This window comes from Diceros bicornis, chromosome 16 (assembly GCF_020826845.1).
Source record: "Diceros bicornis minor isolate mBicDic1 chromosome 16, mDicBic1.mat.cur, whole genome shotgun sequence".
In the NCBI taxonomy this organism is placed as follows: Eukaryota; Metazoa; Chordata; class Mammalia; order Perissodactyla; family Rhinocerotidae; genus Diceros; species Diceros bicornis.
In genome coordinates this window covers 54,035,512-54,062,422 of record NC_080755.1, presented here as the reverse complement: position 1 = coordinate 54,062,422, position 26,911 = coordinate 54,035,512, and the positions used below count along the sequence as shown (strand labels likewise).

Sequence of the window (26,911 nt, the reverse complement as noted above, 5' to 3'; positions counted from 1 at the left end):
ACCACCAATCCAATCTCTGTCTTTATGTGTTTGTTTATTGCTGTTATTATCTACTACTTAATGAAGGAAATCATACGGTATTTGACCTTCTCCCTCTGACTTATTTCGCTTTGCATAATACCCGAAATGTCCATCCATGTTGTCACAAATGGCTGGATTTCATCCTTTCTTATGGCTGAGTAGTATTCCATTGTGTATATATACCATGGATTAAAGAGTTGAATGTAAGACCTGAAACTATGAAACTTCTAGAAGAAAACATAGGCAGTACGCTCTTCAACATCGGTCTTAGCAAAATATTTTCAAGCACCATGTCTGACTGGGCAAGAGAAACAATAGAGAAAATAAACAAATGGGACTACATCAAACTAAAAAGCTTCTTCACAGCAAAGGAAACCATCAACAAAACGAAAAGACAACCTAACAATTGGGAGAAGATATTTGCAAACCATACATCTGATAAAACACTCGTGAAGGAGGAGGAGGTAAAACCTGTTCTATCAGATAGCAAGACTTGTCATTAAGTAATTAAGTGTAATTTTGGCAAAGGATAGGCCAGAACAAAGGGCCAGAAAAGTATCTTTACATGAGTGCACAGGATTTTTTAAGTATTGCTGCAGAGCAGTGGAGAAGGAGTAGTGGTTTCAATAAATTATGCTGAGTCAGCTGGATGTCCATATCGGGAAAAATAAATCTTGAACAGTACCTCCTATCATATACAAAATATCAGTTCCAAGAATTGCAGAACTAAATGAAACACAACAAAGTATTAACATTAATAGTAAGGATCAACAAATTGGACTACGCAAAAGTTAAAAGCTTTCATTAATCAAAAGACTTTTTATTTGTGAGGAAGATCAGCCCTGAGCTAACATCCAATGCCAATCCTCCTCTTTTTTCTGAGGAAGATTGGCCCTGGGCTAACATCTGTGCCCATCTTCCTCTACTTTATATGGGACGCCGCCACAGCATGGCTTGACAAGCGATGCGTTGGTGCACGCCCAGGATACCAACCTGCAAACCCCAGCCACCTAAACGGAGCACACGCACTTAACCGCTACGCCACCGGGCTGGCCCCCAAGAGACAGTATTAAAGTTGAACATATACTTACTCTATGACCCAGCAATTCCACCTCAGGTATACATCCAACAGAAATGTATTCTAATGGGCATCAAGAGACATGTACAAAAATAGAACATATAAATAAATTATGGTACACAACTTATTCACACAACGAAATATTACACAGCAATGACAATGAATGAACTAAAGCTACAGACAACAAAATGGATGAATTTCACAACCAATATTGAACAGAAGAAGCCACAAGCAAAAGAATACATACCGTATGATTCTATTTATATCAAGTTCAAAAGCAGGCAAAACTGTAGTGCTACAAGTCAGCCAACTGGTTATATTTTAAAGAAGATGAAGAAAGTAACAATTGGAAAGGGACACAAGGGGGTTTTGGGGTTTATGATAATGTCTTATTTCTTTACCTGGGTGGTGGTTAGACTTTCTGATAATTCATTGAGTTATATGTTTATGTTTTTTAATATTTCCATATTTGTGTTTTTCATCACAAAAAAACGCATTTCTTTTTAGATTTATTCATAGATATTTTATGGTTTTGATATTCTTATGAATGGAGTCTGGTTTTTCCATTCATTTATTTATTCAACAAATATTGTTTGAGCATCTTCTCTGTTTCAGACCCTGGATTAGGTGCTGAGGTATAGCAATGAATAAGACATAAAAGATCCCTCCTCTCATTAAATGCACGTCTTACTGGGGAGATGTATACAATAAATAAACAAATAAGTAAGAACAAAATCTCAAATGGCATTAAGTGCTATGAATTAAATAAAACATTGAACTTGCAAATAGTTATTACTGGTGTGTAAGAAAGCTTTTTTTCTTTGGATATCTAGCTAACCATCTTGAAGAACTTTCTTATTTGGTAAGTTGTCAGCTAATATAAAAATAGATTTTATAGAATGATAATCAGAAAGTCTCTGAATAATGGCTTGGTCTCTCTTTACCAATATTTATTCCTCTGGTGGAACTGTTCCTCAGTGTAATCTCAAATCTCTGCGTACAAAACTCATCTCAACAACCACAGCAATAAGGCGCCATTTATTTTTAAAGCTGCAGTTAACTACAAGAGCACCAACAGAAGAGAGCACTCTTGAACCAAAAAACAGAGCAAGGAACCCAAATCACCTTCACAAAGTTACCTGTCATTTTTAATCCAAAAAATCCTAGACATTTCAGTAGGAACTGAAAAAAGTGCCCAACAAATATGCAAAACTACTATAAGAAGAAAATAGTGGAAATCAAAGCTTTTAGGCTAATGGAAATATTCCCCAAGAAATTAACCATGAGACAAAAAAAAAAAAACTACAAGGTAACCTGACCTTATGAATTAAATATTATTTGGAAAGCAACTGTGAACATGAAGAATGCTACAAATCATAATTTCAAACACTCAGGAAAGAAATGAACAACAAAAGGAAAATATGTCATGACTTCTGTCTGAACCCAGGAAAGAAATTATAGAAATAACAAAATTCTAGAAAAAGGATTAGTCTTTACCATCTCCAGGAGGGGTGGCAGGTGAATCAAGTCACTATAAACTAAAGAAAATCAGGTTGACATAAGACTTCTTGAGAGCGACATACAAATCGGTAGAACAATATTTAATGAAACTCAAAGAAAATCCAAACCAAGGATTTTATATCCCAACAATTTCTCTTTCATGAATTAAAATCATAGAGAAACAATCAAGAATTTCCAGAATATTGTACTTGTTGGCCCTTCTTGAGATATCTACCAGAGGATGAGCTTCATCCAAAAACAACAAAAAATGATTGGGGAAACTTGAGTAAGAGGCTGGTAATGAGCGTGAATATATTTCATCGTAGCTCTAAGACTAAAACAAGTATGGGGATAAAGGTGGAAAAGTAACATGCAAATGCTATACGTTTTATATGTTCTGCCAAAGTAGAAATAACATGACTAAAAAAGTGGAAAGAAATGCTAGAAAGAAATGAGAAGGCAGAATAAGTCTGTCACCGACTAGGTGCCTCCAGAAACTCAAAGGTGGGTTTGAAAGCAATTAACTGTTTTTGCAAGTTGTTTCTTTTCCTTTTCTATGTTAAGGAGATGTAACCACCAACCATCCTGAAACTGACCAAGCCTCACCACAAGAGCTATGCCCATGACCTTTGCCTTATTTTTAATGCAAAGATCTCTCCGTGAGGAGCTTAGGCCTCATTATGTGGAAGCATGTTCTCCAACTGAGCCTAAGCAAATACCCACCTCTCCCTTTTGAATATTCATTCCCCAACCGAAATAAAAGTTCCTGCTTCCCTTCGTTCAGGGACGCCATGACTTTGGAAATGATTCCTCTTGGCCTCTATTTGCTGCAAATACACTTTAATTTGTGAGACAACTTCCACTGATGTACAGTCTTACTTAACTCACCAGGATGTGAGCACACTTGGTTTGGTAACAAGTCCACTGATTATTGCCTATGTAATAGATGAGAGTCAAAAGATATCATTTTAAAATGGCAAAAACCTAAGTAAGGAAAAAAGTAGTGTAACGTCACTATATAGTGATATAGGACAAAAGCAATATCTAAACAAAAATACAAATTTTCCTAAATATCATAAGGAAAAGTTAAACAGAGAAAAAACAGTGAAATAGCATGACAAAATGATTCTAAAGTTCATATGGAAAAATAAACAAAGATGAATAAATCAAAAAACACTGAAAAGGAAAAGCAATAAAGACTCTATAATTAAAACATTGTGAAACTGATGCATGAATAGACAGACCAATGGAATGGAATAAAAAGTCCATACATAGCCCAAGGCACATATGGAAATTTAGTACATGATAAATGTGGTATCGAATTCCTGAGGGACAGACAAAAGTTTGAATAAGTGATATTGGAACAACTGGACTGCCTCTTGGAAAAAGATAAAAATTGGATCCATACTTCACCTCATATGCCAGAATAAATTCCCTTTGGATCAGAGACCTAAATTTTTAAAATTGAAATCATACAGGTAATGGAAGAAAACATGGGTAAATTCTTTTCTAACCTGGACGTGGAGAAAGCCGGACTTAAAATCTAGGAGCAATAAAAAAAAAGATTGATCAATTCAGCTTATAAAAAAATTTTTTTTACTTTTACTTGAGTTTTTTTTTTTGCCAAGGAAAATATAAATACAATAAGCAACATTGAAGAGAAATGACAAACTGAGAAATGTTTTTGCTAATTCTAACACGAAGTCTTAATCTTCTTAACAAATATAAGAGCTCTTAAACATCAAGAAAAAAAAATCTGTGTAAATATGGTCAAAAAAATAAACAAGATTATTATACAGGAAAAGATAAACAAAATGACAACATATGATAACATGCTCAAATTCACTCAAAACAAGAGAAATTCAAATTAAATCTATGCTAATATACCGTTTCTTACCTATCAGTCTGGCAAAAATCTGAAGGTTTTGTAACATTCTGTGGGCATGCTTGTAAGGAAACACACCTACATACATTGCTTATGGCAGTGCTATGGTATACCCCTTATAATATGAATTTAGCAATAGCTAACAAAATTACACGTGCAATTGCACTTTGTTCCAGCAATTCTACTCCTAGGAATTTACTTTAAATATAAACCTCCACAAATACACAATAACATACATCCCTTTTTGTGTTCCTAGATTGTTTGTTAATGTCTTTATTCTTTTTTTAATCATACCTCCAATTCTTTTTTTTTAAGCTTTTATCTTCCAAGCTTTTTAAATTTCTGCCTTTATCTTTATTATTTTCACTTTTATTTGGGTTTGTCAAGTATATTGTTCTCTTTTCAAACTTCTGAGGGAAAAAAGCTGAAAGTGTTTTAATTTTTCTTGTTTTCCAGTAAATGCATTAAAAGTTTTATATTTTCCTCTGAGTAGTTTTTTTCCTATTTGAATTATTGGTATCTAGAAAAGATGTATCAGAGTTATTCACTATTTTTGTAGATTTTTCAATTTCTTCTTGTATTTATACCTCCTTGTATTTAGAAATTATGCTGACGTTAATTTTTATTTTTGATAGATGACATCTTTTGTCAAAGTGAAATATTTATCTTTGTCCCTATTACTGATTTGTACTTTGAGTAGATTTTTTTGGTCTGATTTTATTGTTGTTATTCTCACTTCCCTCCTGCTAATATTTCTCTGGTGTCTCTTTTTCTCTACCATTATTTTAATCTTCCTATTGTTATTATTGCCTCCTATAAATAGTCTATGAATAAGTTTTTGTCTTTTTATTTCATCCTGTCTTTTAACTGTCCGGTTTAACTCACCCGCATTTCTTGGAACCAGTCATATTTGGACTTATTTGCCATCTGAAGTTTTATATATGCTGTGCTTTCCACTTTCTTCTTCTTTTTCTTGTTTTTTCCATTGATCAAACATTTTTCATTCTTTTTCCCCCTAATATTTTGGCAGTTATGCCTCCTATCTCACTTCTTCAACTGGTTATCCTTAGGTTTCACACAAATATTGAACATAATTTTTTATTGTTGTCTAGAGTTAATGTACTCTCCCCACCACCCCCTGAAGTATAAGAAGAGCTTTCTTTCTCTAATTCCTGCTTCACTCCTCAACCCCACCATCTCCCACCTCTCATGCTGAGATCCTCTGAGTCTTAATTTTTAAATTATTAATTCTCATTTAGGCTTAACTTGTGTTTTACTCTTCTTTTTCTTTTTTTTATTTTTCTTTTTTCTTTTTGTTTGCTACACATATCCCACATTTTCTTCTCTGACTCACCGTTTAAATTTTTTTGGAGTAGAACTTCTAGATATTCTTTCAGGTTAAAGTTTGCAGGTAGTAAACTTAAGAGTCTTTGCTCATGCATTTCGCCATCACACTGCAATAACAGTTTATATGGGTACACATTTTAGTTTCATAGTTTTTTTCTCTCAGAACTTCAAAATATTGCTCTGTGTCTTCTTGTAAGGCCAAAGAGAAACTTAAACTCAATCCAGTTCTCATTCCATGTTATGGATTCTATTTCTTTTAACTCACAAACTTTTTAGAACGATTTCTTTTTTCCTTGATTTTCTATGATTTTGCCACAGGGTGGAAGTGTAGGTTCTCAGTGGGCCCTTTTAATTGGCATGACTTTTTTTTCAATTCTGTACATTTTTCTTTTCTTATATCTTTGAGAACTTCCTCCCCTTGGTACTCTCTGTTCCTGAAATATGCAGTGATTAATGTTGGAACTTCTTAAACCACCTTGCATGGCTCTTAACATTTTTAAGTCATTAACAGTTTCTCTCTCTTTATCTTTTTATTCTGTTTTGTATTCCACATTCAGTCTCCCAGCTGACTTTTAGCTGTGTTCATTCTGCTGCTCAGTCAACTTACTGAGCTTTTGTAATAATTAAGTTTATTTCTAGGAACTCTAAATGACTATTTTAATAATTTCCTGCTTATATTTTACTTTTTTTTTTTTTTCAGTGAGGAAGCTTGGCCCTGAGCTAACACCTGTTGCCAATCTCCCTCTTTTTTGCTGAGGAAGATTGTCCGTGAGCTAACATCTGTGCCCATCATCCTCTATTTTGATTAGCAGTGTATGTCCATGCCCGGGATCCGAGCCTGCGAACCTGGGGGCAGCCAAGGCAGAGCACACTGAACTTAACCACTACACCACAAGGCTGTCCCCTAGTTTACCTTATCTAATGTCTCTTGTTTGACCTATTGACTCTGTTGAGGTTGATTTCTTTCTTTCATGTGGTTATTTCCCTCCAGCATTTGGTAATCTAGATTATATGCTTGTCTCTGTATTTGAGATTCCTGATTAACCTGTCTGTGAATGCTGTTTTGGTCCTTGGTCCTCAAAGTTCACACGTGCAAAATGAAGAAATGCAAATAAATAAGGAATTGTTTTATTTCTACTTGGAAGGATGGATAGAGTAGTGGTTAGATACCACTGTATCACACCCAGCCAGATGGCCTGGTTCAAATCCTAGCTCAACCATTTGCTGCCTGGGTAACCTTAAGCAAATTACTTAATTTATCTGTGCCTCAGTTTCCTCTTCTGCTAAATGTGGATAATAATAACATACCTCTCAGGATGATTGAGAGGATTAAATGGGCTAACACATTAAGTGTCTTCGATCAACACTGGTACACAAGCACTCAATAAATACGAGGTATTATTATGGCTCTAATTCAGAGATTTCATGGCTGCAGTCTTATTCTGGATATTGAAACTCACTCGTTCCTTAGACCCAATATTGAAAAAAAAAATCAAGGCTAAAAAGAAAAGTCACAGCTCCCAACAATTTGGGGCATAATTAGGATCAAATGAGGAATTTCTCTTCTCCCTTTGATTGTCAATTGAAATGATATTTTTACTGAAGGAATTTCTTTACTAACTTTTTGGAGTCTTTGACTGCATTGGATTCTACTCAAAGCAACAAGCATTTAATTTCTATGATGTTTACAACATGGTGCTAGGTGCTGGAGATTAAACATCCTACACTCACATATGCAGAAATACATCTGAGAAGGATTTTTCTGTTACATTTGCACACAGAAGCCAACTTGACTGGGCATGAAATTCTTTAATCATATATTTTCCTCTCAAACTTGTAGACTAAGTTTCATTGTCCTCAGAAATTTAATACAATACAAATGTCTGAGGCCCATCTGATTTTTTATCCTTTTATGTCAACTATTTTCTTTTTTGCCCAGATTCTAATAGAATTATTTTCTCAATCTTTTATTTTGAAAAAATTTTAGCAAGCCTATTTTGCTTATTTTTCTTGGAAATCAATCAGTGTAATCAGGTGACCATCCCAGTTTAGAAAGTTTTCTTTAATTATGTCTTTGATTATTGATTTCATGCCAATTAATCTGTTTTCTTTCTCAGAAACATCATAATTCTCGGGTTTACTTCCTGTTGTCTCTTTATGTTTACCAATTTTCCTCTTATTATTTCCTCCACATTCTAAGAGAGACATTCAAATACTCCCTATTCATCACTAATTACATTTTCCAATGCATCAGTTTTGCTTCTTTGATGCCTCTAACGCCTATTTAAATTTTGCTACTGTATTTTTAGTTCCCTAGCGGTCTTACATTTCTTTCAGTTCTTTCACATCTCATCACAGTTTATCTTCGTGGATTTCTGCTCCAACTCCATAGAGGCCATGCCTTCTTAAACACTATTGATCATACCAAAAAGTTGTCTAAAGTTCCCTTCTGGTTTTTGCCACAAGTCATTTTCTGAAGTCTCATCTTTATGTCTATAGAATGGTGTATCCATTCCTCATTTGACACTATATTTTCTTCATAACTCTATATTTTTATTCCCATTTACTTAACCTTGGACATGGTATCATCTATTCAGAACTTGTGTGTGTCAACAGAGGGTGTGTGGATTTCCGTCAGCATCCCTGCTGTGCATTTGATTGCTTCTTAAATCCTTTCAGCCATTTGTAGCTAAAACATTGCTTAATGCACATTATGGATAACATTATTCAGAAGGAAAACAATGTATTAGAATGTGGTGATTTTTGAATTAAATATTAAGTCTATAGAATACATTGGTAAAAAGTGTGCATATGTGGGAATAAATTTTGTGTTTTATTGAGTAAAAAAAAGAATAAGACAGTGGATTCGGGAAAACAAGAATACAACATAAGTAAGGTGGATGAAGAACACGTTGGAAGTTGGCATTCAACTGTGGAGCAAAGAAATCCACGGAGACAACTGCACAGCTTCCTCACCCTGTGGCCCCGGTTACAGGACCTCTGCCTCAGGTTAACAATATTGTAATTTTAAAAATGCCACACATGCAAAACAAGTAAACAGCAATCAGGGATGAAGCAACAGATGTCTGACTTGTCCCACCTCCAGGAAAAACTGGGGAGGAGTTTGAAGGGGAAATATGCTTTAGATAATGTATGAAATCATAAGGAGAACTTGGGTTGAAATAAAGTAGAGCCTGTGAACTAGAGAGCACTGCAGAGCCTGTTGAGTACTACGTGTTCATGGTTCTCGTCCCAGAATATTTATAGTTGGCATAAATGAATCAATTGTTTTTGAATCTACATAGTCTCGCTTGTTCTACTTGTCAACATTGCTGGATGGAAGGAAGCTTGACCTAGAAATGGAAGAGCTCATTCCGTTGATTTGCATGCTCTGGCTAGTTTTCTAGCAATTATACCAGCCTACTGACTTGCATGGTCTCTCTGCCTCTGGCTGGCACACTGACGTGTCAGTCTCACTGAAGGGTGTAAGAACGAAGAGAGTCAAGAGCTCCTAATTTTGAGGGTAATTCCTAGTATCTCATAGGCTTCCATCTAGTGTAGTTCTGCTGGACAAAGTTAGAATCCTCTCCTCTCTGTATGGCCTGAATCTCTGATACTCTAAACATAGAGGGTAGATGAAATATACAAACCCAAGAACACTGGCACCAGGGCTCTTTCTGTGCTTGCCCCACCAAAAACCCTTTAGTTGTGATGACAAAACTGCCTATGGTGGAAAGTGCCAATGTCTATCCTCATCTTCCTCCAAGTCATACCTGGGGAGTTTCATTCAGTCTTCAATTGGCTGCAGAAAGGAAACAAATGAATAAGAAAGACAGAGGGTGGGAGACAACAGCAAGTACAAAGTAGAGATGTGGATGTCCAGAATTTAGATTAGCAGAAATCTTGTGTTTCTAAACTCAGGGGAAGACAGTAGTGGGAGGAAAACAAGACAGATTGACGCAAGTGTGGCATGATACAGGTCACCCCTAGACGATGTCTTGCCATCCAGTGCCATTAGCTTGTAGTCAGCAGAAATTTCTTCCATATTCTGGTGATCCTTTGACTATCACTCTTAGGTTTTAGAATTGTTGTGAGTTTCATCTTTTTTGTACTCCTTCATATGTAATTATGGTGGAAAGTTGGGAGAAATTATTACTGGCACAAGATATATTTTTCCTACATAACTGAGATGAATTGTTAGTTTTATAGATTATGTATTTCTATATATTTGAATGAAAATTTTAAATTTATGTCACTAAAAAAAGTCAGTTGGCAAGACATTGTACATATCGTAACTAATGACAAAAGTGCTTTATTCACTAAGAAACATTTTAATCAATCAAAGATTAGTAAAGACTATGTTTACTGATTTATAGAAAGATTTAAGAATCTCATTCTTTCTCATTACTGTAAATAGATACATTTTCCCCTCGTGATTAAAATTCTGAAAAATCTCATTAAAAATGAGAAAATGTGTTTATCAAGGAAAAGCATTAGAACATAAGCAATGTCAGACAATGCCAGACCTATATATAGGTCACAGTTACCCACCTCAGTGCCCAGCAATGATGCCACATCAGCATGGAATCAGCCCTCAAAACGTCAACCCCAAAAGGTACCATAGGAGAGACTAAGTATTTGATTATCTGAGATAAATTTGACCCATGGGACATGCATTCTGGGTAAAAAACTTAGAAGAACTGCTTCGAACTGCTTCATATTACCAATGAGAAATTTTTTATACCATAAACAAGCTTCGACAATGAGAAGCTTGTACGAAGAATGTGGAACTTCTCTCTCACAGCACAAAGAAAACGCTAGTGTAGAGGAGAACTGGGGGGAGGCAGCCAGCATGACAGCAGGTGAAGTTTACCTACCTTCTCCTGCAAAAACGGCTACAGCCACACTTAACCAACACAGTGGCAACTGGGAGGAGGACTGTCTTAGGGCAGGGCAGAGAAACCGGGCTACAACCAAGACCAGAAATTCACCTCCACAGAAGAGAGACTGACCAATTCCTCCAGTTAGGCATGTCAGTGGTCATTCCAGAGCATTCAGCTAAGGCAGAGATCAAGAACTCAGACCCACATTTCAGAGAACAAAGGTCCCAGGTCCTAGAGTCTTGAACACTCCAGCATCAGGCTTTCAGTAGACTAGAGCTTGATATGAAGCCAAGAGCCTTCCTGACAAGGATTTCCACGTGCATCATGTCCAAGCCCAGGCCTACTCTCAGGACACGACCAAGCATGAGGCCTCTGGAAGGACAAATAGGTCCATGTGGCCAGAGTACAGAGAGAGGGGAATGAGGAGGCCAGTGGTCCACAGTGAGGGCAGTGCTTCTCTCCCACCTCACATTTGGAATATTTAGGAGTAACTACAGGTGAGAATTCTCTGAGGAAGAGTGTGAGGAAGAGACAGAGGGAAGTGCTTCATGATGATGCCCTAGGAGACTCAATAAGGAAAACTGAGACTAATCTCTTTTAAATCCACTTGCCAGTCTACTGGGTCAATGTCAAATTCTCAAGACAAGTACCATTCTCCTGCTCTGCGAAAGTGAGTGCTGGCTGAGGCAGTCCTACATCCTTGAACTATCACCTAAATCCACCCCAAGCCCTACTTTCTCCGAAGTAAGGAAGCACCTCACAGAACATCTTCCCCGCAGTTAAAGATGGTGGAAGAAGAAGAGGCAAGATATGTTGCCCAATGATGGGCCATGATTTTAACTCCCATATTTCATAGCTGAGTTTCCAAAACACATTCCATTTAAACATTTTCTCTAGCCACCATGTTCATTCTGAGTTTGCCATTTCCTAGAAGTGGTCGAATGACTTGAACTTTCAGAATTCCCTCATAAGGAGGTAGGTAACTTATAGTCAATATGATTCTCAATTATGTCAACCTTCAGGTCACAGAGGGTGAATTTATATGCTTGAAAGCTTAGGGTGGTGAAAGTTTAGGGAGGGAGCAAGGGTCTTTTGATACTAACGGACTTAGATGAAAATCACCTACAGGGTGAGAGAAAGATCAGGACAAGTGCTGGCCAATGGCTGGAGAAAGGGAGCCTGGAGCTGTGATGGGATTCAGCCAGCTTTAGATATTAGCAAAAATGCAAATTCCCATGTTATACCAGGGGAAGACTACATTGCCATTTTCTTCCAGCTCCCAAGTACTAGACAGTGTGCTCCTTTCAAGGAGAGCAGACCCTGCCATAGAAGAGAATGGTTTGGGTTTTGTTGTGTCTAATGAAAAAGAGAAAAGGATGATTGGCATTAAACGTCACCCAGGATGGTGTGCCCTTTTCCATGCCGACAGCTCCACTGGCTGCAGCTACCTGTGTGCCGTTTTCATTCACCTCCACAAAGGTTTTATGGACAACTTTGGACAGGTACAAATTGGGACTTCGAGAGATTCCTGTCAGATCAGCCTTTGTTTCATCAAAGATATCCGTGATGCCCATGTCTTGTAGAATAGAATTGAGATCATAGCTGTCTTCCAGGGCGAACTGGGGAAGGGAGACAGCTACTCTTTCTTCTGACATATTTTCTGAACTGCTCCAGGCCACTAATTTTTCATAGGTGATATTCCTTTCAAGCTATAAGAGGAAGAAAATAACATTTAAGATCAGATTTTGAGCCTGCAAAGAATACTCCAACTACTTCAAAGAGTCCATCTATTTCAACAGTCGGTAACAATCTTCAAGATCTTTCCCTAAGCCTCAAAATACTCTGATTTTATTTAAAACTCCTCCAAGCAAATCTCTTTCCTCTTTAAAAGTTACAGGATAGTTAGGGTTCCAGTGGTCTTTGGTGTCTGACAGACTAGTGTTCAAAGCCCAACAAAGGTCGATTGACTAAGTTGGGTGAGTTTGGCAAAGTCTTTACATTCTGAAGTTCAATCTCCTCTTCTATAAAACAGAGATATCATTAGGCTCTTGCAAGGAATAAACAAAATAATGCATGTAAAGTACTTAACACAGGCCAGGCACGTAATAAATTTTGAATAATTATTATTATTGTAATTACTATACTGGCATTTCTCTCTCGCTTGCTCTCTCTCTCTTTCTGTCTTTACCCTATAGGACTATATGTAGCAGAGCTTCCTCAGCCTTTGTTAATTCCTACCTCACAAGTAATCTATTCCAGTATCAGTATCTCCACTTCTGTCAAGGCACATGCACCCAAAAACAAGATTCAGCTAAATGGTCTTTGAGCTATAGCAAAATAGTCTGAGTAAGAGGCCAAAAGGCAGGATATTCAGAGAAAAGGAAAAGTGGTTTCCTTTGTAGCAAGTCTCAAGTTACTCAGCATCCAGATTCCTTATCTGGAAAAAACAACTGCAGAGAGAGCTACGAGATTAGAGAGGAAAGTCCTATCCAACGTTTTTGGTATTTGTTCTTTAGTTCTAAACAAATGAGGAATAAATATCTCATTGAATTCGATTCTCATATATCCTTTGATATCTCTGATAGCTCAGGTAACACCCTTCCTCAGGATGGTAGATGGTAGATAGTGCTGCTCTCCAGAGATCTGTAATGAAATATTTTGTAGAGACATGAAAATGAAGATCTACCTCTTCCAGGCCCTTCACGTTATCTGCAGAGCAAGATGGCAGCAGGATGAACATGCTGAGTTCCCCCTTGATATACCTCATTTCAAGGATCTGTGCCTTCAGCTCCTCTATGAAGCCAATTCTAAATAGATCCTTTTGATTCATCATCTTCACAGTCTTCTTTTCATTCTGTAGTGGACAAAGTAGAAAGTTACAGGACTGCCATGATAAGCTCACAAACTCACATGGTTCCCAACTTCCCTGGAAACAGCAGTCCATTAAGATGAGAAGGGTCTTCACCAGAAGTTCTGAGCCACACTAGTGATCCAATCAAGAGAGTCCTCTGCCCACTGACCAGTTGGCCTTTCCTTTGCCAACACTTTATCTTCCTGTGGTTTTAATAGGTTCTTCAGCTACCAAGGCCACTTGTTGGTAGACTGTCTTTCCAGGCATCTACCCAGAGCCTAACTTTCAGAAACAAGCCCTGCCAGCTCTCTCTCTTCCATGTCTGCTCCATCCCCGTCTCTCAGCTTCACTTGATCCTTTGCCCCCACTAGCCTGAATGCCCCCACCCCAGTGTCAATAGGAGCCTTGGTTAAACGATAATCATCTACATATTAAATAACAACACCAAGGCCAGCCCGGTGTGGCGTAGCAGTTAAGTTTGTGTGCTCCACTTCGGCAGCCCAGAGTACCCCGGTTCGGATCCTGGGCGTGGACTCACTCACCACTCATCAAGCTATGCTGAGGCGGCATCCCACATAGAAAAACTGGAAGACATGCAACTATGACATACAATATCTACTGGGGCTTTGGGGAGAAAAAAGGAAAAAAGGAGGAAGATTGGCAACAGATGTTAGCTCAGGGCCAATATTCCTCAATAAATAAATAAATAAATAAATAACAACACCTGTTCCATAGGCTTCCATCAGAGAAAAGGGCACCACCCGCACAGTACGTGGGGGATCATCAATCTACAGATGAGAATGTACAGCACTTGAGAGAGTAACACAGCTAACAAGTGCTGAGCTGGAATCTGACCCCTCCCTTTTCTCTCTTTCCACAGCTTGGCAGCTTAGTACATGGGTTTTTGAGGCAAATACTCACAGATGAGAATCCTAACACATGAATTTGGCTAAGTAACCTTCGCATTTTTTCCCCTCAACTCCTAAGTGGGAATAATAATAACACCCATTTTCATAATGTTATTTTGAGAACAAATGAAATAATGAATGGAAAATGCTCAGCGCAGTGCCTGACACAAAAATATTTAATAAACTTCAGGTACTGATTTTTGTTAATAGCAAAATGTTCTTATTATAAATGTAAGCTGTAACCCAGAGATCTAAGTTTTAGATTTGAGTATACATCCTGAAAATCATTCTAAGTGGAAATTCTGAGTGTAATATCTAATACGTTACCTCATTTAGAGAGAAAGATGCATCAACTGTGTTTTCACAGTCAAAATATTTTTCCCATTTGGCCTTGAAGTAAACAGCGTTCACCAGCACCAGCACAGTCGCATTGGTAAGAGCGTCCTTGCTGAAGACTTCCTTGATTTTACCTTAAAAAAAAAAGGTTCCAGAGAATATCCTGAGTATGAATTTTATCAAAAGTATTCATGTAGACAGATTTCTTTTAATGCAGCTTAACATCCCCAAGGCTAGAGCACGTCTCATGCAAGAACTGACCCACGAAAATTGAACCATTCATAGTCCAGGATGGGGTGGAAGTAGAGGTAAGAGTGGGACTGATGGGGGGAGGCACCCTCTCACTAAGAGGGACTCAATTCTGAGCACCGTAACTGAGGGAATTTCCTTTGATTCTCTGTATCACTGTGGTTAGAACTTGTCATCAGATATCTTATGCCATGGTTGAGCTTTCAAAGTATATATCCTGCCACCTGAGTATATTATCATCTCTTTGAGAAAAAGCACCATCATGTAAACTTCCTATCTCAAGCACTTATCACAGCAGATAACAAAAATGCATAGAAATGCTTGCTTATAAAAATGTGTATAAATGTATGAGGTCATGATATAAAACCTGTTTTATAGGGACTTTCACATTCCCTCTCTCATTCCATCCCACATCAACCCTGAGAAGTAGGTATTGTTAGCCCTTCTTTATAGAAGAATCAACTACAGCCAATGAGAGATGAGGTTACACAGCCAAAAAGCAGCAAGGCAGACTGAGATCACTCCTGGGGTATTCCCGCTCCTGGCCCAGCTTTGGGGATCCCCCCACAATAACCAGCCCTAAGGCAGACTGGAAAAGCCCATGCTATTAGGCAATAGTCCACATTCAGTATGCATCCTTCTCCACCTTAAAATACTAAATTATCAGTTACTTGAATGCATGTCTAGGCCTTAAGATGAGAAGACTTTTCCACCTCAAGAAGATTTCCACTTAAATCCCATGATAACAGATTACGTTGACATCATCTACACTTAAAACACTTTGGGAGCGCTAACTAACTGAGAAACTAGATATTCACGCCTTTGTATGAATTTCTTTAGGGAACCCACTTTCCTCTTAGCAACTTAGCGGAACCTTGAAGGAATGGGAATTTTTGTGGCATGTGGAAGAAGTAAGGAGAAATGATTTTGGAGTTTGAGTGCTTCCCCCAAGAAAAGGCCAGGCAGGGGTACCCCACCCTAAGCCAATATAGGAGAACAAGAGATAGGGAAGGAAAGCCATCAGATGGAAGAGAGAATCAGAAAGCATTGCACCAGATAACAAATTGAAGAAAGTCAGACATTCTTCCCAGGCCATCAGTCACTGAGAACATGTGCAAATGCCCTGGGCCATGGTCTTAATCTGAAGGCAAGAGAAGTGATGTACTATATGTGTTCTCTCATGTACTCCAAACTTTTCATTGCACAGAAACATCTTTCTCAGCCCCACACTGGTAGTCAAAAAATGCCCTGATGTGTCCAGCAGTTTGATCTGACCCTCCAGGGAAGCCACTAACCTGTAGGCCCGAGGGAAAGAGTTTATTCTGTTTCTACCACATGTGCGCTGGTAGAAGAAAGCACTCACTAAGCCCTACCTGAGGTACCAGCATCAAGGAGGCTGACATCCTCCCTTCTTCTCCACTGAAAGCCAACAAGACCACAGACCATTTCCCCCCATCTGTGAAACACAGATTTGGGGAGGTTTGAGTCTCTAACATGGGGATGGTGGGGAATGAATCTACTGGGGAGATGGTTCAGGGGAACTAGACCACTGCAAGTAAAGAAGAAATGAGAAACAAAAAGATTTAAAGAAGTTGAAGCCTCTCACTTGTTGGCTACACTGAGTTCAGAACGCAGAGACTAATCCTTAAATAGCAATAACTACAATAAATAATACTTCTAACCTAAGGACACAAACCTTGTTCAAGGAGTTTATCAGTCTTAGCAACCCTTTTTTCCAAAAACTTAAATCACCAATAGGGCATATTGCCATATAGGAAAATCTTTAATTTGTTTGAAAAATTGCATTAAAGTATTTGACATGTTATAAGGAGATATAAATGGGGTGTCAGAAAGGCAATTTCTTTATATGGGCTTACTGTCTCTGCTTTGCATTTTGAATAATTAAGATGTTCAAGTTAAGGTATTATGGGTCTTCCTTTTTTTTTTTTTTTGCTGAGGAATATTCACCCTGAGCTAACATCTGTTGCCAGTCTTCCTCTTTTTGTATGTGAGCTGCCACTGACAGATGAGTGGTGTAGGTCCACACCCAGGATCAAACCTGGGCCATGGAAGCGGAGCACACTGAACTTAACCACTAGGCCACCGGAGCTGGCCCAAAGTGTTACAGGTCATTCTTGATGACTCTCTGACTCTCATTAAACCATCCATCATCTATCCAAGTGACTGGTAAAATCCTTCTGATCTACATCTTAATATCTCTCAAATCTATCCGCCTCTCACCATCTCCACCACCACCACCTGGTCAAGCTTCCAGTGCCTCTTTCTTGTTCTTCTACAATGATGCTCTAACTCTTCCATCTGCACCTGCATACACTCTTGTCCACTTCCAATCTTTCCTCCATCGTACGATCGGAGTCATCTTTTAAATAACACACTCTCTGTCAAACCTTCTCCAGCTTCCCTTTGCTCTTAGTTCATCATGTGAAGCAATACTGAAAACTTTTATACTTGAGTGGGTTCTTATTAAGGCAATGTGAATTTGTATATTGATTACAAGTACATATAAGACACTAAGACAGCTATCATGGATTTGAAACTCCTTACAGCTCAACTAAAGAATATTTGTAAATGTGCTGTATTATTTTTGTTGTATGAATGATGTTCTAAGTCCAAGAAACGGGGTCCTAAATAGTTCTAATATGACAGATGAACTCCAATGTCAGTGGCTATTCTACAGGGAAGATGAGTTTTGATTCTATAAGCAACTGAACAATCAGTGCTGAAAAAATTGGTGTGATTCAAACAATAATAGTGATCAATGCATGCCATCAAAAGGAAACTCTAAACTATAATGAAAGCATTAGAAGCATTAGAAATATTGAAACAAAAAGCAGCACTTATGAGGAGAAACAATTTAGAACGTAAAATTGTGGGTTCTATTTACTAAAGAAAATACAGCTTTAGGGAATCATGGAATTTTACAGAGACAAGAGATCTTCTCACTCCTACTCCATCATTTTACAGCCGCGGCTACTGAGAACCAGAGAGGTCATCAACACAACGTCATTTGACTGATTTAGCTGCAGTCAGGCCTAGTTTCATGTAGTTTCACATAGTTTTTGTTTTAATGCAAGCATCAGAGCAGTAAAGAACTCCTTACTCTACCAAGTTAAGCACAGGCACAGGGTATAGGTATTTCACAAAGATTGATATTATTCCACAGTAGCACAATTTATGTTTTCTTGGAATAGCCATGTAACTGAGTTACATGAAGAAAAGATTAGAAGCAAGACATTAAAGAGTATAGGATAAGTGAAGATTACTCCCAGGGGTCTCGTGTCTGAGGATTTGGCAGCCAGGCAGGTGTGTTGGATGAACTGGGCTGCCAGCAAGAGAAGCAGGACAGCAAATTGTATTTAAATGTCACTGGGAGGAAATGGCCACTTTGGAAGCCCATGATCATACAGTCTGATCCCTCTTCCATTTAGAGACTTGCGTTTTGCTGGGAGTTGGATGGGACTGGAAAGGGAGCTTTATATTTAAAAATTAGACCATTTACGTTGACCTCAAATTTTCACCCTTCATCACTATCTCTAAATCCCCCTTCACTCAAAGAACACCTATGTATCTAGTGAAAAGTTGTTAAGAATAAGGATTTTATTATTTTCATTTCCCTCTGAGTCGCTAGATTCTCTTCAGAATCTTCTTATTGACCCTTTTAAAAAAATGGAAATAGTTAACATCCTGCTGTCACTGTGCTTGGCTGAAAGGCATTTCATCTTTGTGATGGAGCAAAGGAGCAACAATAAAGAACCACAGTACTGAAGCATTTTGACTGTTTGACACCGGAACAAGCTTTGGACACAGTCCGCAGAGCATCTGGCCTCTGTAAGCCTAGCAATCGGAAAAGCTGGGCTGACTCGTTTTCTTTCAAATGGAAAAGCATACCAGCTGCACTGTGTTTGGTTTTTCTTACCTTGGGATTGAGATTCAACCCAGAAGTTAATCTCTTGTCTGGACTTTTCAGTGTCTCTCCAGAAATCAACACTTTCAATCGTCGTGTGGTAAAATTTAATCACACCGTCTAAGTATTCCTAATAAATTGGAATAAATGGAAATGATGCAATAAAATCATGTAGTTATGCTAATAGTTAGAAGTGAGGCGGTCATGAGAAGCCTAACGAGAAAGAGGTCCCTTGTCATTTAAACTGGATGCTTGTGGTCTCTGTCTACCCCAGTCTTTTTTTTTTTTTGTGAGGAAGACCGGCTCTGAGCTAACATCCATGCCAATCCTCCTCCTTTTTTTCCCCAAAGCCCCAGTAGATAGTTGTATGTCATAGTTGCACATCCTTCTAGTTGTTGTATGTGGGACACGGCCTCAGCATGGCCAGAGAAGCAGTGTGTCTGTGCACGCCCGGGATCCGAACCTGGGCCACCAGTGGCGGAGCGCATGCACTAAGCCACAGGGCCAGCCCCTACCCCAGTCTTAATTAGCCAGAGACATCTTTGCTGTGGTGGTGACAATTTAGGATATGGAATGTTTGTTCATGAGGCAATCTATCGTTACAACGGCATAAGACTTTCCCACCAGATGTCTTTTTATTTGGACATTCCATTTGCGGAGACATCACAAGATAAATATCAAGTAATGTGAGAGACTTAGATATAAAATGCTTCTATTTTTAGGAATTAAAACCCTGCTTAACGGTTACAGAGTTTGTGTTTGGAGTGACGAAAAAGTTTTGGAAATGGATAGGGTGATGCTTACACAACATTGTGAATGTAATTAATGCCACTGAATTGTATACTTAAAATGATTAAAATGGCAATTTTTATGTTATAGATACTTTACCACAATTTTTAAACAGCTAATAATGTAATATACCAAAAACATTGATTTGTATATTTTTTATGGGTGAATTGTATGATATGTAAATTTCTATCTCAGTAAAGCTGGTTTTAAAAGAACACAGGATACGAAATCTCATTTCCATTGTAAGAGAACATACTTATTTTGGTCAAAATAGGCTACCCCCTCTCCTTAGGAGGCCGGCCCTAACCAGCTGTATGGATTTGCCCTTGGGCGTACCATCATGTTCATTGCTAAGTACGTGGTTCCTTCTAGTGGCGAGAGAGGAAACTGAAGCCCACAAGCACATGCATCCTGCTCTAAGGACAAAGCTGTTTAGCAACAGAGACAAGACACACGACTTTTGGGCTCCAAACCCAGTCTCCTTCTGCTACACCACTCCGCTTTCATAAGTGAGTACAATTTCACTGGGGGGTGGTCTGATCGTGGCACAAAAGGTGATTTTAGAGAAGTGCCTTGGGGGGTCGGGGCGACAGGAAGGGCAGCTGCAAGTGCATCATCTTGACTTTAGAACACCGTCGCCAGATCCACACGTGCTCCGAAGGGGGTATTAGTCACATGACCCTCCTTCCACCCACTGTAGCACTCACAGCGGGCCTCGGAAACTGCTCAAGTGGAAAACTGGGAGGAGGGCAACAGAAGGTGTGGGAGAGAAAGGTGGGTCCTGGACCTCCCCGTAGGCCACAGCACATCATCCTGTCAAAGAGGTTTGTGTTCTGCACAGCAGGTGAGTAATCCAGCTACTCACCGGACAGATGGGGTATTCCTGCTCTCCGTAAAGCCTGTTGGCAATACTCAGGGTGTAATCAACTTTGATCCTGTCTAATTTGCTGAGAAGCTGCCCGAAGCAGCAGCTGAGCAGTGCACACTCATCTCCTGAAGACTCGGTCTAACAAAAGAAGAAACAAAGTGTGATCTTCTCAGAAGAGTTAAGTGTCACTAAAGCAAGTTGTCATTTTGCTTTGTTACCACATGGGGGAGCAAGCTGGGAAGAAGTGAGGAATGGAGAGTGAGACGTGGTCCCAGTGGGAGATCACCCAGGAAATATGTATATGGGGACTCAGCAGTGCACACCATATTTAGATCAGAGCACCTCGTTTTTCTCTGCATTCAAAAAGATACAAGAAAGAGACAATCTTCTCTCCACTCTCCTCTTAAACTTTCTAAGGTAGGAAGATATATAACCTAGAGAGTATCTTTCCTGCTCCTGGTATGAGACAACCAATAAAAGTTGTGCGTCAGTACAGATTTCAGCACGAAATAGAAGAGGCAAAAGTAGAGAGAGGGAGAGTGGAGATTCCCCAGTGGATTCCTCCCCCGATCCCCCTTCATCCTCAGCTATGCTCCATACTGGGGACCTGTGACCTATAAAAGTAGGTGAGTACTGCAGCTCTGATCTAAGTTTCTTTATCACGAGCAGAAGAGACTAGATCCTACTCTTTAGGAAACCAGCTTACAGTCAAGGACATATAAGACACACAATCAGAAAAGAACTGCAGGTCATATGGGATTATTGCTATTGTTGTTGCTGTTGATGACAGCAAGGCCTAATATTTAGGGATAAGCAACCATCGCCCAATATAGCTCAGCCAGAGTGAGCAGTTTGTAAGGAAAAGTGACAGGGCTCACCTGCAGAGTCAGAGACCCTGTTGTTTCTTTCTGCACTTCCAGAGAGCTGTCAACCAGCGCTTGTGTGTTGCTTTTCAGATAGGGGTCAGGTTCTTTGCTTTCATTCTGGGAAAATTCATCGAAGTGCAGTACCTGCGTGATAACGGTACACAGTCTCTCAGACGAGATGAACAGCAGGAAGTCTAAATAGCTTCAGAAACATTTTTATAACGTGATAATGGCAGTGATTGTATAGTCAAACAAAACAATCGGCAACAGTTTAAAGTAAAATGGGTGTTTCTTTTTGACTTGGGTTGTGAGGTGGAATGGAGGGCAAGTAAACTGAATGCTACCTGCCTGGGACTGCATTTAAGAATGAATGTAACCAAACTAAAAGAACAGCAAGGTAGCCACAGCCACCTGTGGCCATTGAGCCAGTCTGAAGTGACTATTAGTGTAAGACACACACCAGATTTTGAAGACTTATATGAAAAAAAAAGGATTTAAAATATCTCGTTTAAATTTTTTAATTGATTACTTGGTGATATGATAATATTTTGAATGTATTGGGTTAAATAACATGCATTATTAAAATTAGTCTCACATATTTCTTCTTACTTTCTTAGTATGGCTACTAAGGGTTTTTGTGTGTGTGTGTGAGGAAGACCAGCCCTGAGCTAACATCAGATGCCAATCCTCCTCTTTTTTGCTGAGGAAGACTGGCCCCGGGCTAACATCCATGCCCGTCTTCCTCCACTTTATATGGGACACCGCCACAGCATGGCCCAACAAGCGATGCATCGGTGCGTGGCCGGGATCCGAACCGGCAAACCCCAGGCCGCCACAGCAGAGCACGCGCACTCAACAACTTGCGCCACCAGGTCGGCCCGTGGCTACTAAAGATTTTAATTAAATACGTGGCTTAAATTATATTTGCATTAGATAGCGCTGATCTGGAGCTTCAAATCAATCAAGCGAATGAGGACAGCAAAAGACAAGTTATTGCAGAAAGGTAGGAGACAACTGGTGCATCTTGCACTGCTCAGGTAGATTTTGAGCAGGTAAGGTTAGGTTTAGTGTTAGGGTGACAACCAAGTGCCTGGAGAAAGAATATCGGAAACCTGAACTGGAGGGTACCAAACACACTCTAAAGCTAAGTTTTACTAATGGAATAATATACGAAATCAAAGTAAATGAATAAAGTAGAATAACCCTAAACACATTATGCCTTAATCCAAGAATTCGCTCCTCCATATTAGGGACAGCAGCCGTGTTCAAGCATAACCCCTGTGCTGTGTGCTAGATCCAGGGAAGTATAAGACCAGCCTCAGGAGCCTGTAGTTTGTTTGCGGAGCTGCTCTTGTCATTTTCATTCATTCATTCTTCAAATTTGTATTGAGTGTCTACTACTATAAGCCAAGCACTGTTCTGGGATAAAGAATCCTGCGTCTAAGAGATTATATTCTAGTGGAGGAGGCATGCAAAAAGCAGTGCACATAATAATTAATTACTGTATGCAGTATGTTAGATGATGGAAAATGGCATGTGGGGGAAATTTAGCTAGGATAAGAGGGAATCTTACAAGGTTGGGGGCCAGGAAGCAGTGTTAGATTGAGAGGTCAAGGTAGGCCTTATTAAGAAGGCAAACTCTGATCAACGTCCTAAAGGAGAAAGTAAGTTATAGATCCCCTATCTGGGGGAAGAGCCATCAGACAGAGGGAATGGAGCTAGGGCCCTAAGGCAGGAGTGGGAATGGCTTAGCCAAGAAAGCTGGGAGGCCAGGGTGGCTGGAGCCTGTGAGGAGCGGGAGGGGAGAGATGGAGTCTCCAGGTTATCTGGAATTCAGATCCCCAGACCCTCATAGGCCATTGTAAGGACTGGGTGTCTATCATTAGTGAAATGGGAAGTCTGGGTTTTGAGCAGATGACAAACAGGATCTGTCTTAGGTTTCCTAAGGATCTTTCTGGCAGCTGGGTTGAGAACAAACTGTCTGTGGAAGGAGGGACGCCCATTAGGGAAGTTGTATTCATATTAGAAGGGACGGTGAGGGGTCAGACCTCAGGGAGACGGTGGGAAATGCCTGAGTTCTGGATATATTTCAAAAGAAAAGCCAACAGGCTTTTCTGACAAATCTGATGTGAAGTGAGAGGGAAAAGAGAGGAGTCAGGGAGGATACCAGGATCTTCAGCCGCTGGATACATAACTGGTGCTTACTAAATATATATTTAATGGAATGAGTGAGACAAAAAACACATACAATATCAAAAATCCTTAGCAATGTTAGGATCAATAATTATTGAGAGAAAGAGAGACAGACATACAGACAGACAGACAGACAGAGAGAAAACAAATGAGTTTTCAGACTAGTGAGGTTGGAGAGGCTTCATAAAGGAGGTGAAGGTTTAATTGAGCCTTGAAGAATGTTTGGACTGAAAAGGAAGCAAGGCGGGGATATAAACTAAGGCTGCAGGGCAGACGCAAATCCAGGCAAGCCCAGGGTGCAACGAGCAGCTTGGCTTGCCAAAGCACGATTAGGGTCTGACTTTGCTCGTGGATGGGAGTTACTGGACCCGCACCTGGTCGATCTGATGTGCACTGTCACTTCTGGCCCCCAGTCGAACCATGCCAAGGGCAGCCGAGAGGCTCAGAGGACAGAAGAAGATGTTTTTATGACAATCATCTTTGATGATCTCTTGGAAAAGATCAAAGCAAAATTTGGTGTTTGCTGCAATGAGAGAATCCATCGTGAAACCGATGACAGTCTAAAACCAAAAAAACAAAAACAAAAAAGAGAGAGAAAATGATGATCAGAGGAAAATAGGTAAACAGATAGTACTCATTTTAAATAACTGAGATACAATCATATACAATTAGTCAACATGCTATTAAAAACTGGAAAACTAAGGTCACCATCATCCTAGACAGATATTGATGTCAGTATCGATATTGATACAGGTAGAGATCTATTTTCATTTAGTGGTATAAATTAGTTCCCTAAAACTGCCGTAACAAGTTACCACAGCTGGGTGGCTTAAACAACAGAAATTTATTCTGCCTCAGTTTTGGAGGCAGGTATCCAAAATCAAGGTGTTGCCAGGATTGGTTCATTCTGGAGGCTCTTGGGGAAAATCTGTTTCATGCCTCTATCCCAGTGTCTAGTTGTTGCCAGCAATCCTTTGCTTTCCTTGGCTTGTAGAGGCGTCACTCTAATCTCTGTGTCCGTCTTCACAATATTGGATGACTATATGTAAGCAATTATAAAAGAAAAATCCCTCCTGGCTTTATACAAAACTCTAAAATATAGAGAAAGTGAACATTTAACAGACAACTTGATTAAAATGTCATCTGGGTTTTTTTTCTTTTTGAGCTTTTAAATTAGAAACTGGCTAAATCTGACAGTAACCTAATTATTCAATAAACATTTATGAAGTTCTCCCACTGGGTTATTCACTGCATATAAAAAGATGAACTGAACGAGATGCAACCTCTGCCTTCGAGAAATCCACGACCTAACCGAACAGATACTGCAATATAGGCAGCTACAGCAGAGAGTCTAAGGAATGTGGAGGAGAAAGGAATTAATTTACAAATGAAATGGAAAAGGCAAAGGAATATTATGTAGGAAGATTTTTTTAAACAGCACTCATCAAAATGCAGTTATTCTAATAATTCAGATTCAAATAGACAATTTAAAACCATAACACTTTTAACATGTAAAGCTTCTTAACACTGTTTTTATTCACTAAAGATAAACTTTGGGGCCAGCCCAGTGGCATAGTGGTTAAGTTCAAACACTCTGCTTTGGTGGCCTTGGGTTCACAGGTTCAGATCGCAGGCACAGACCTGCACACTGCTCATCAAGCCATGCTGTGGCAGTGCCCCACATACAAAATAGAGGAAGATTGGCACAGATGTTAGCTTGGGGACAATCTTCCTCAAGCAAAAAGAGCAAGATTGGCAACAGATGTTAGCTCAGGGCTAATCTTCCTCACCAAAAAAATAAGTAAACTTTGGTGGTCAGTAAAAGTCATCTTATGATGTGTTGCTACAACAAAATATCAAATCAAGAGATTTAAGGTTCGTTTTCTTGTCCTTATCAAAAATCCCGTTATATCAGTACTAATTTGAAAACAGTAATGACTACACCATAGTTTCCAAATCCGTTGGATTTACAAATAGGACAAACTTAGCAATAAATGGAAAAAGTAGAGATCTAATCATCATAATACTAAAATATAACTGTAAGATATTTTTCAGAGGTATGTAGCAAAATAACTCTCAGATTTTAAAAAACTGTGTGTACAAACATGTTCATAGCAAGCCTTTCATAAGAGCCAAAACTCAGAAACAACACAAATGTCCATAATTGGTAGGATAAAAAAATAACTTCTGGTTTAGTCATGCAATGGAATATATACCCAGTGAGACTGAGTGAACTATAGTCAACATGTAAGAACATGGATCTCACAGCATAATGTTGAGTGAAAGAAGACATACAGGAACACTTTCATATGGTGTGATTCCATTTACAAAAGTCCCCAAACTGGCAAAACTAACCTGCAGTTTTAGACAGCAGGAGAGGGGTTACTCTTGGGGGTGGATGGGGGGAACTGTGGTTAGCAACTGACAGGACAGTGGTGGGCTAGTGAACTGACTCTCCAAAAGGCAAAAAAATCCATGATTGGAAGTGTTTGCCAATGTCTATGGTGTAAATACCACACTGTGGTCAATTTCAAACTACCAGCAAGACGTCACTGCAGAGCTGGGAAAAGGTGAGCAGAATCTGCTCTCATGGGCTGGTAGGAGCTGGCTCCAGGACCCCACTGGGCCCAGGCATCAGACAGTCCTCTAGGAAGCTAATAACGTTTGGTTCTTGATGTGCGTGTTGGTTACACAATAATGTACTTATTTCTTATGCACTTTTATATATATAATGTTATATATAACATATATGTTTATATATGTTATATATAACTATTTGTAAATATATACATTCATATACAGATATAAAACATAATACATAATTATAAAATTTATATATAACTTTTATATATGTACAATTACGTATATGTTTATATATATAAATTTATATAAAGTTTACCTTTAAGATGTACTGTAGATGTATTACTAAACGTGGCAGCTAATTTTAAAGCATTTCAAGTTTATTTGTGTTTAACACACGAAATAAGATTATACTGGACATTGAAGAACAACTTCTCGCAATGAAATTTAGGCTCCACATACAATTAGGACATGTTCCCCCAGCATTAACAGGAGGTGCTTTACATCTGTTCTGGAAAACTTCCACTTCACAAAGAAGTTACCATTTAGCTAGGTCTAAGTTTAAACCTAAAGGCTGATGGGTGAAATAGGCTGCCTCTTAATAAGCTACAACTTGAAAATTTTGTACATAA

At 39.0% G+C, this 26,911-nt stretch overlaps 1 protein-coding gene across 2 annotated transcripts; it reads right to left on the bottom strand.

Annotated features, from left to right (window-relative positions):
* Positions 1–12,018: 12,018 nt before the first annotated feature.
* Positions 12,019–24,241, bottom strand: SERPINB12 (serpin family B member 12). Of its 2 annotated transcripts, none has more exons than XM_058556585.1 (7): positions 24,074–24,241; positions 21,519–21,650; positions 20,638–20,778; positions 18,996–19,113; positions 14,801–14,943; positions 13,401–13,568; positions 12,019–12,423 (listed from the first exon to the last, which is right to left on the bottom strand). In XM_058556585.1, the coding sequence occupies exons 1-7, from the start codon at positions 24,239–24,241 to the stop codon at positions 12,019–12,021; spliced, it is 1,275 nt and encodes a 424-aa protein (XP_058412568.1). The 2 variants fall into 2 exon arrangements, with proteins under 2 accessions (XP_058412568.1, XP_058412569.1); XM_058556586.1 differs by having other exon boundaries at positions 20,638–20,772; positions 21,573–21,650.
* Positions 24,242–26,911: the final 2,670 nt, after the last annotated feature.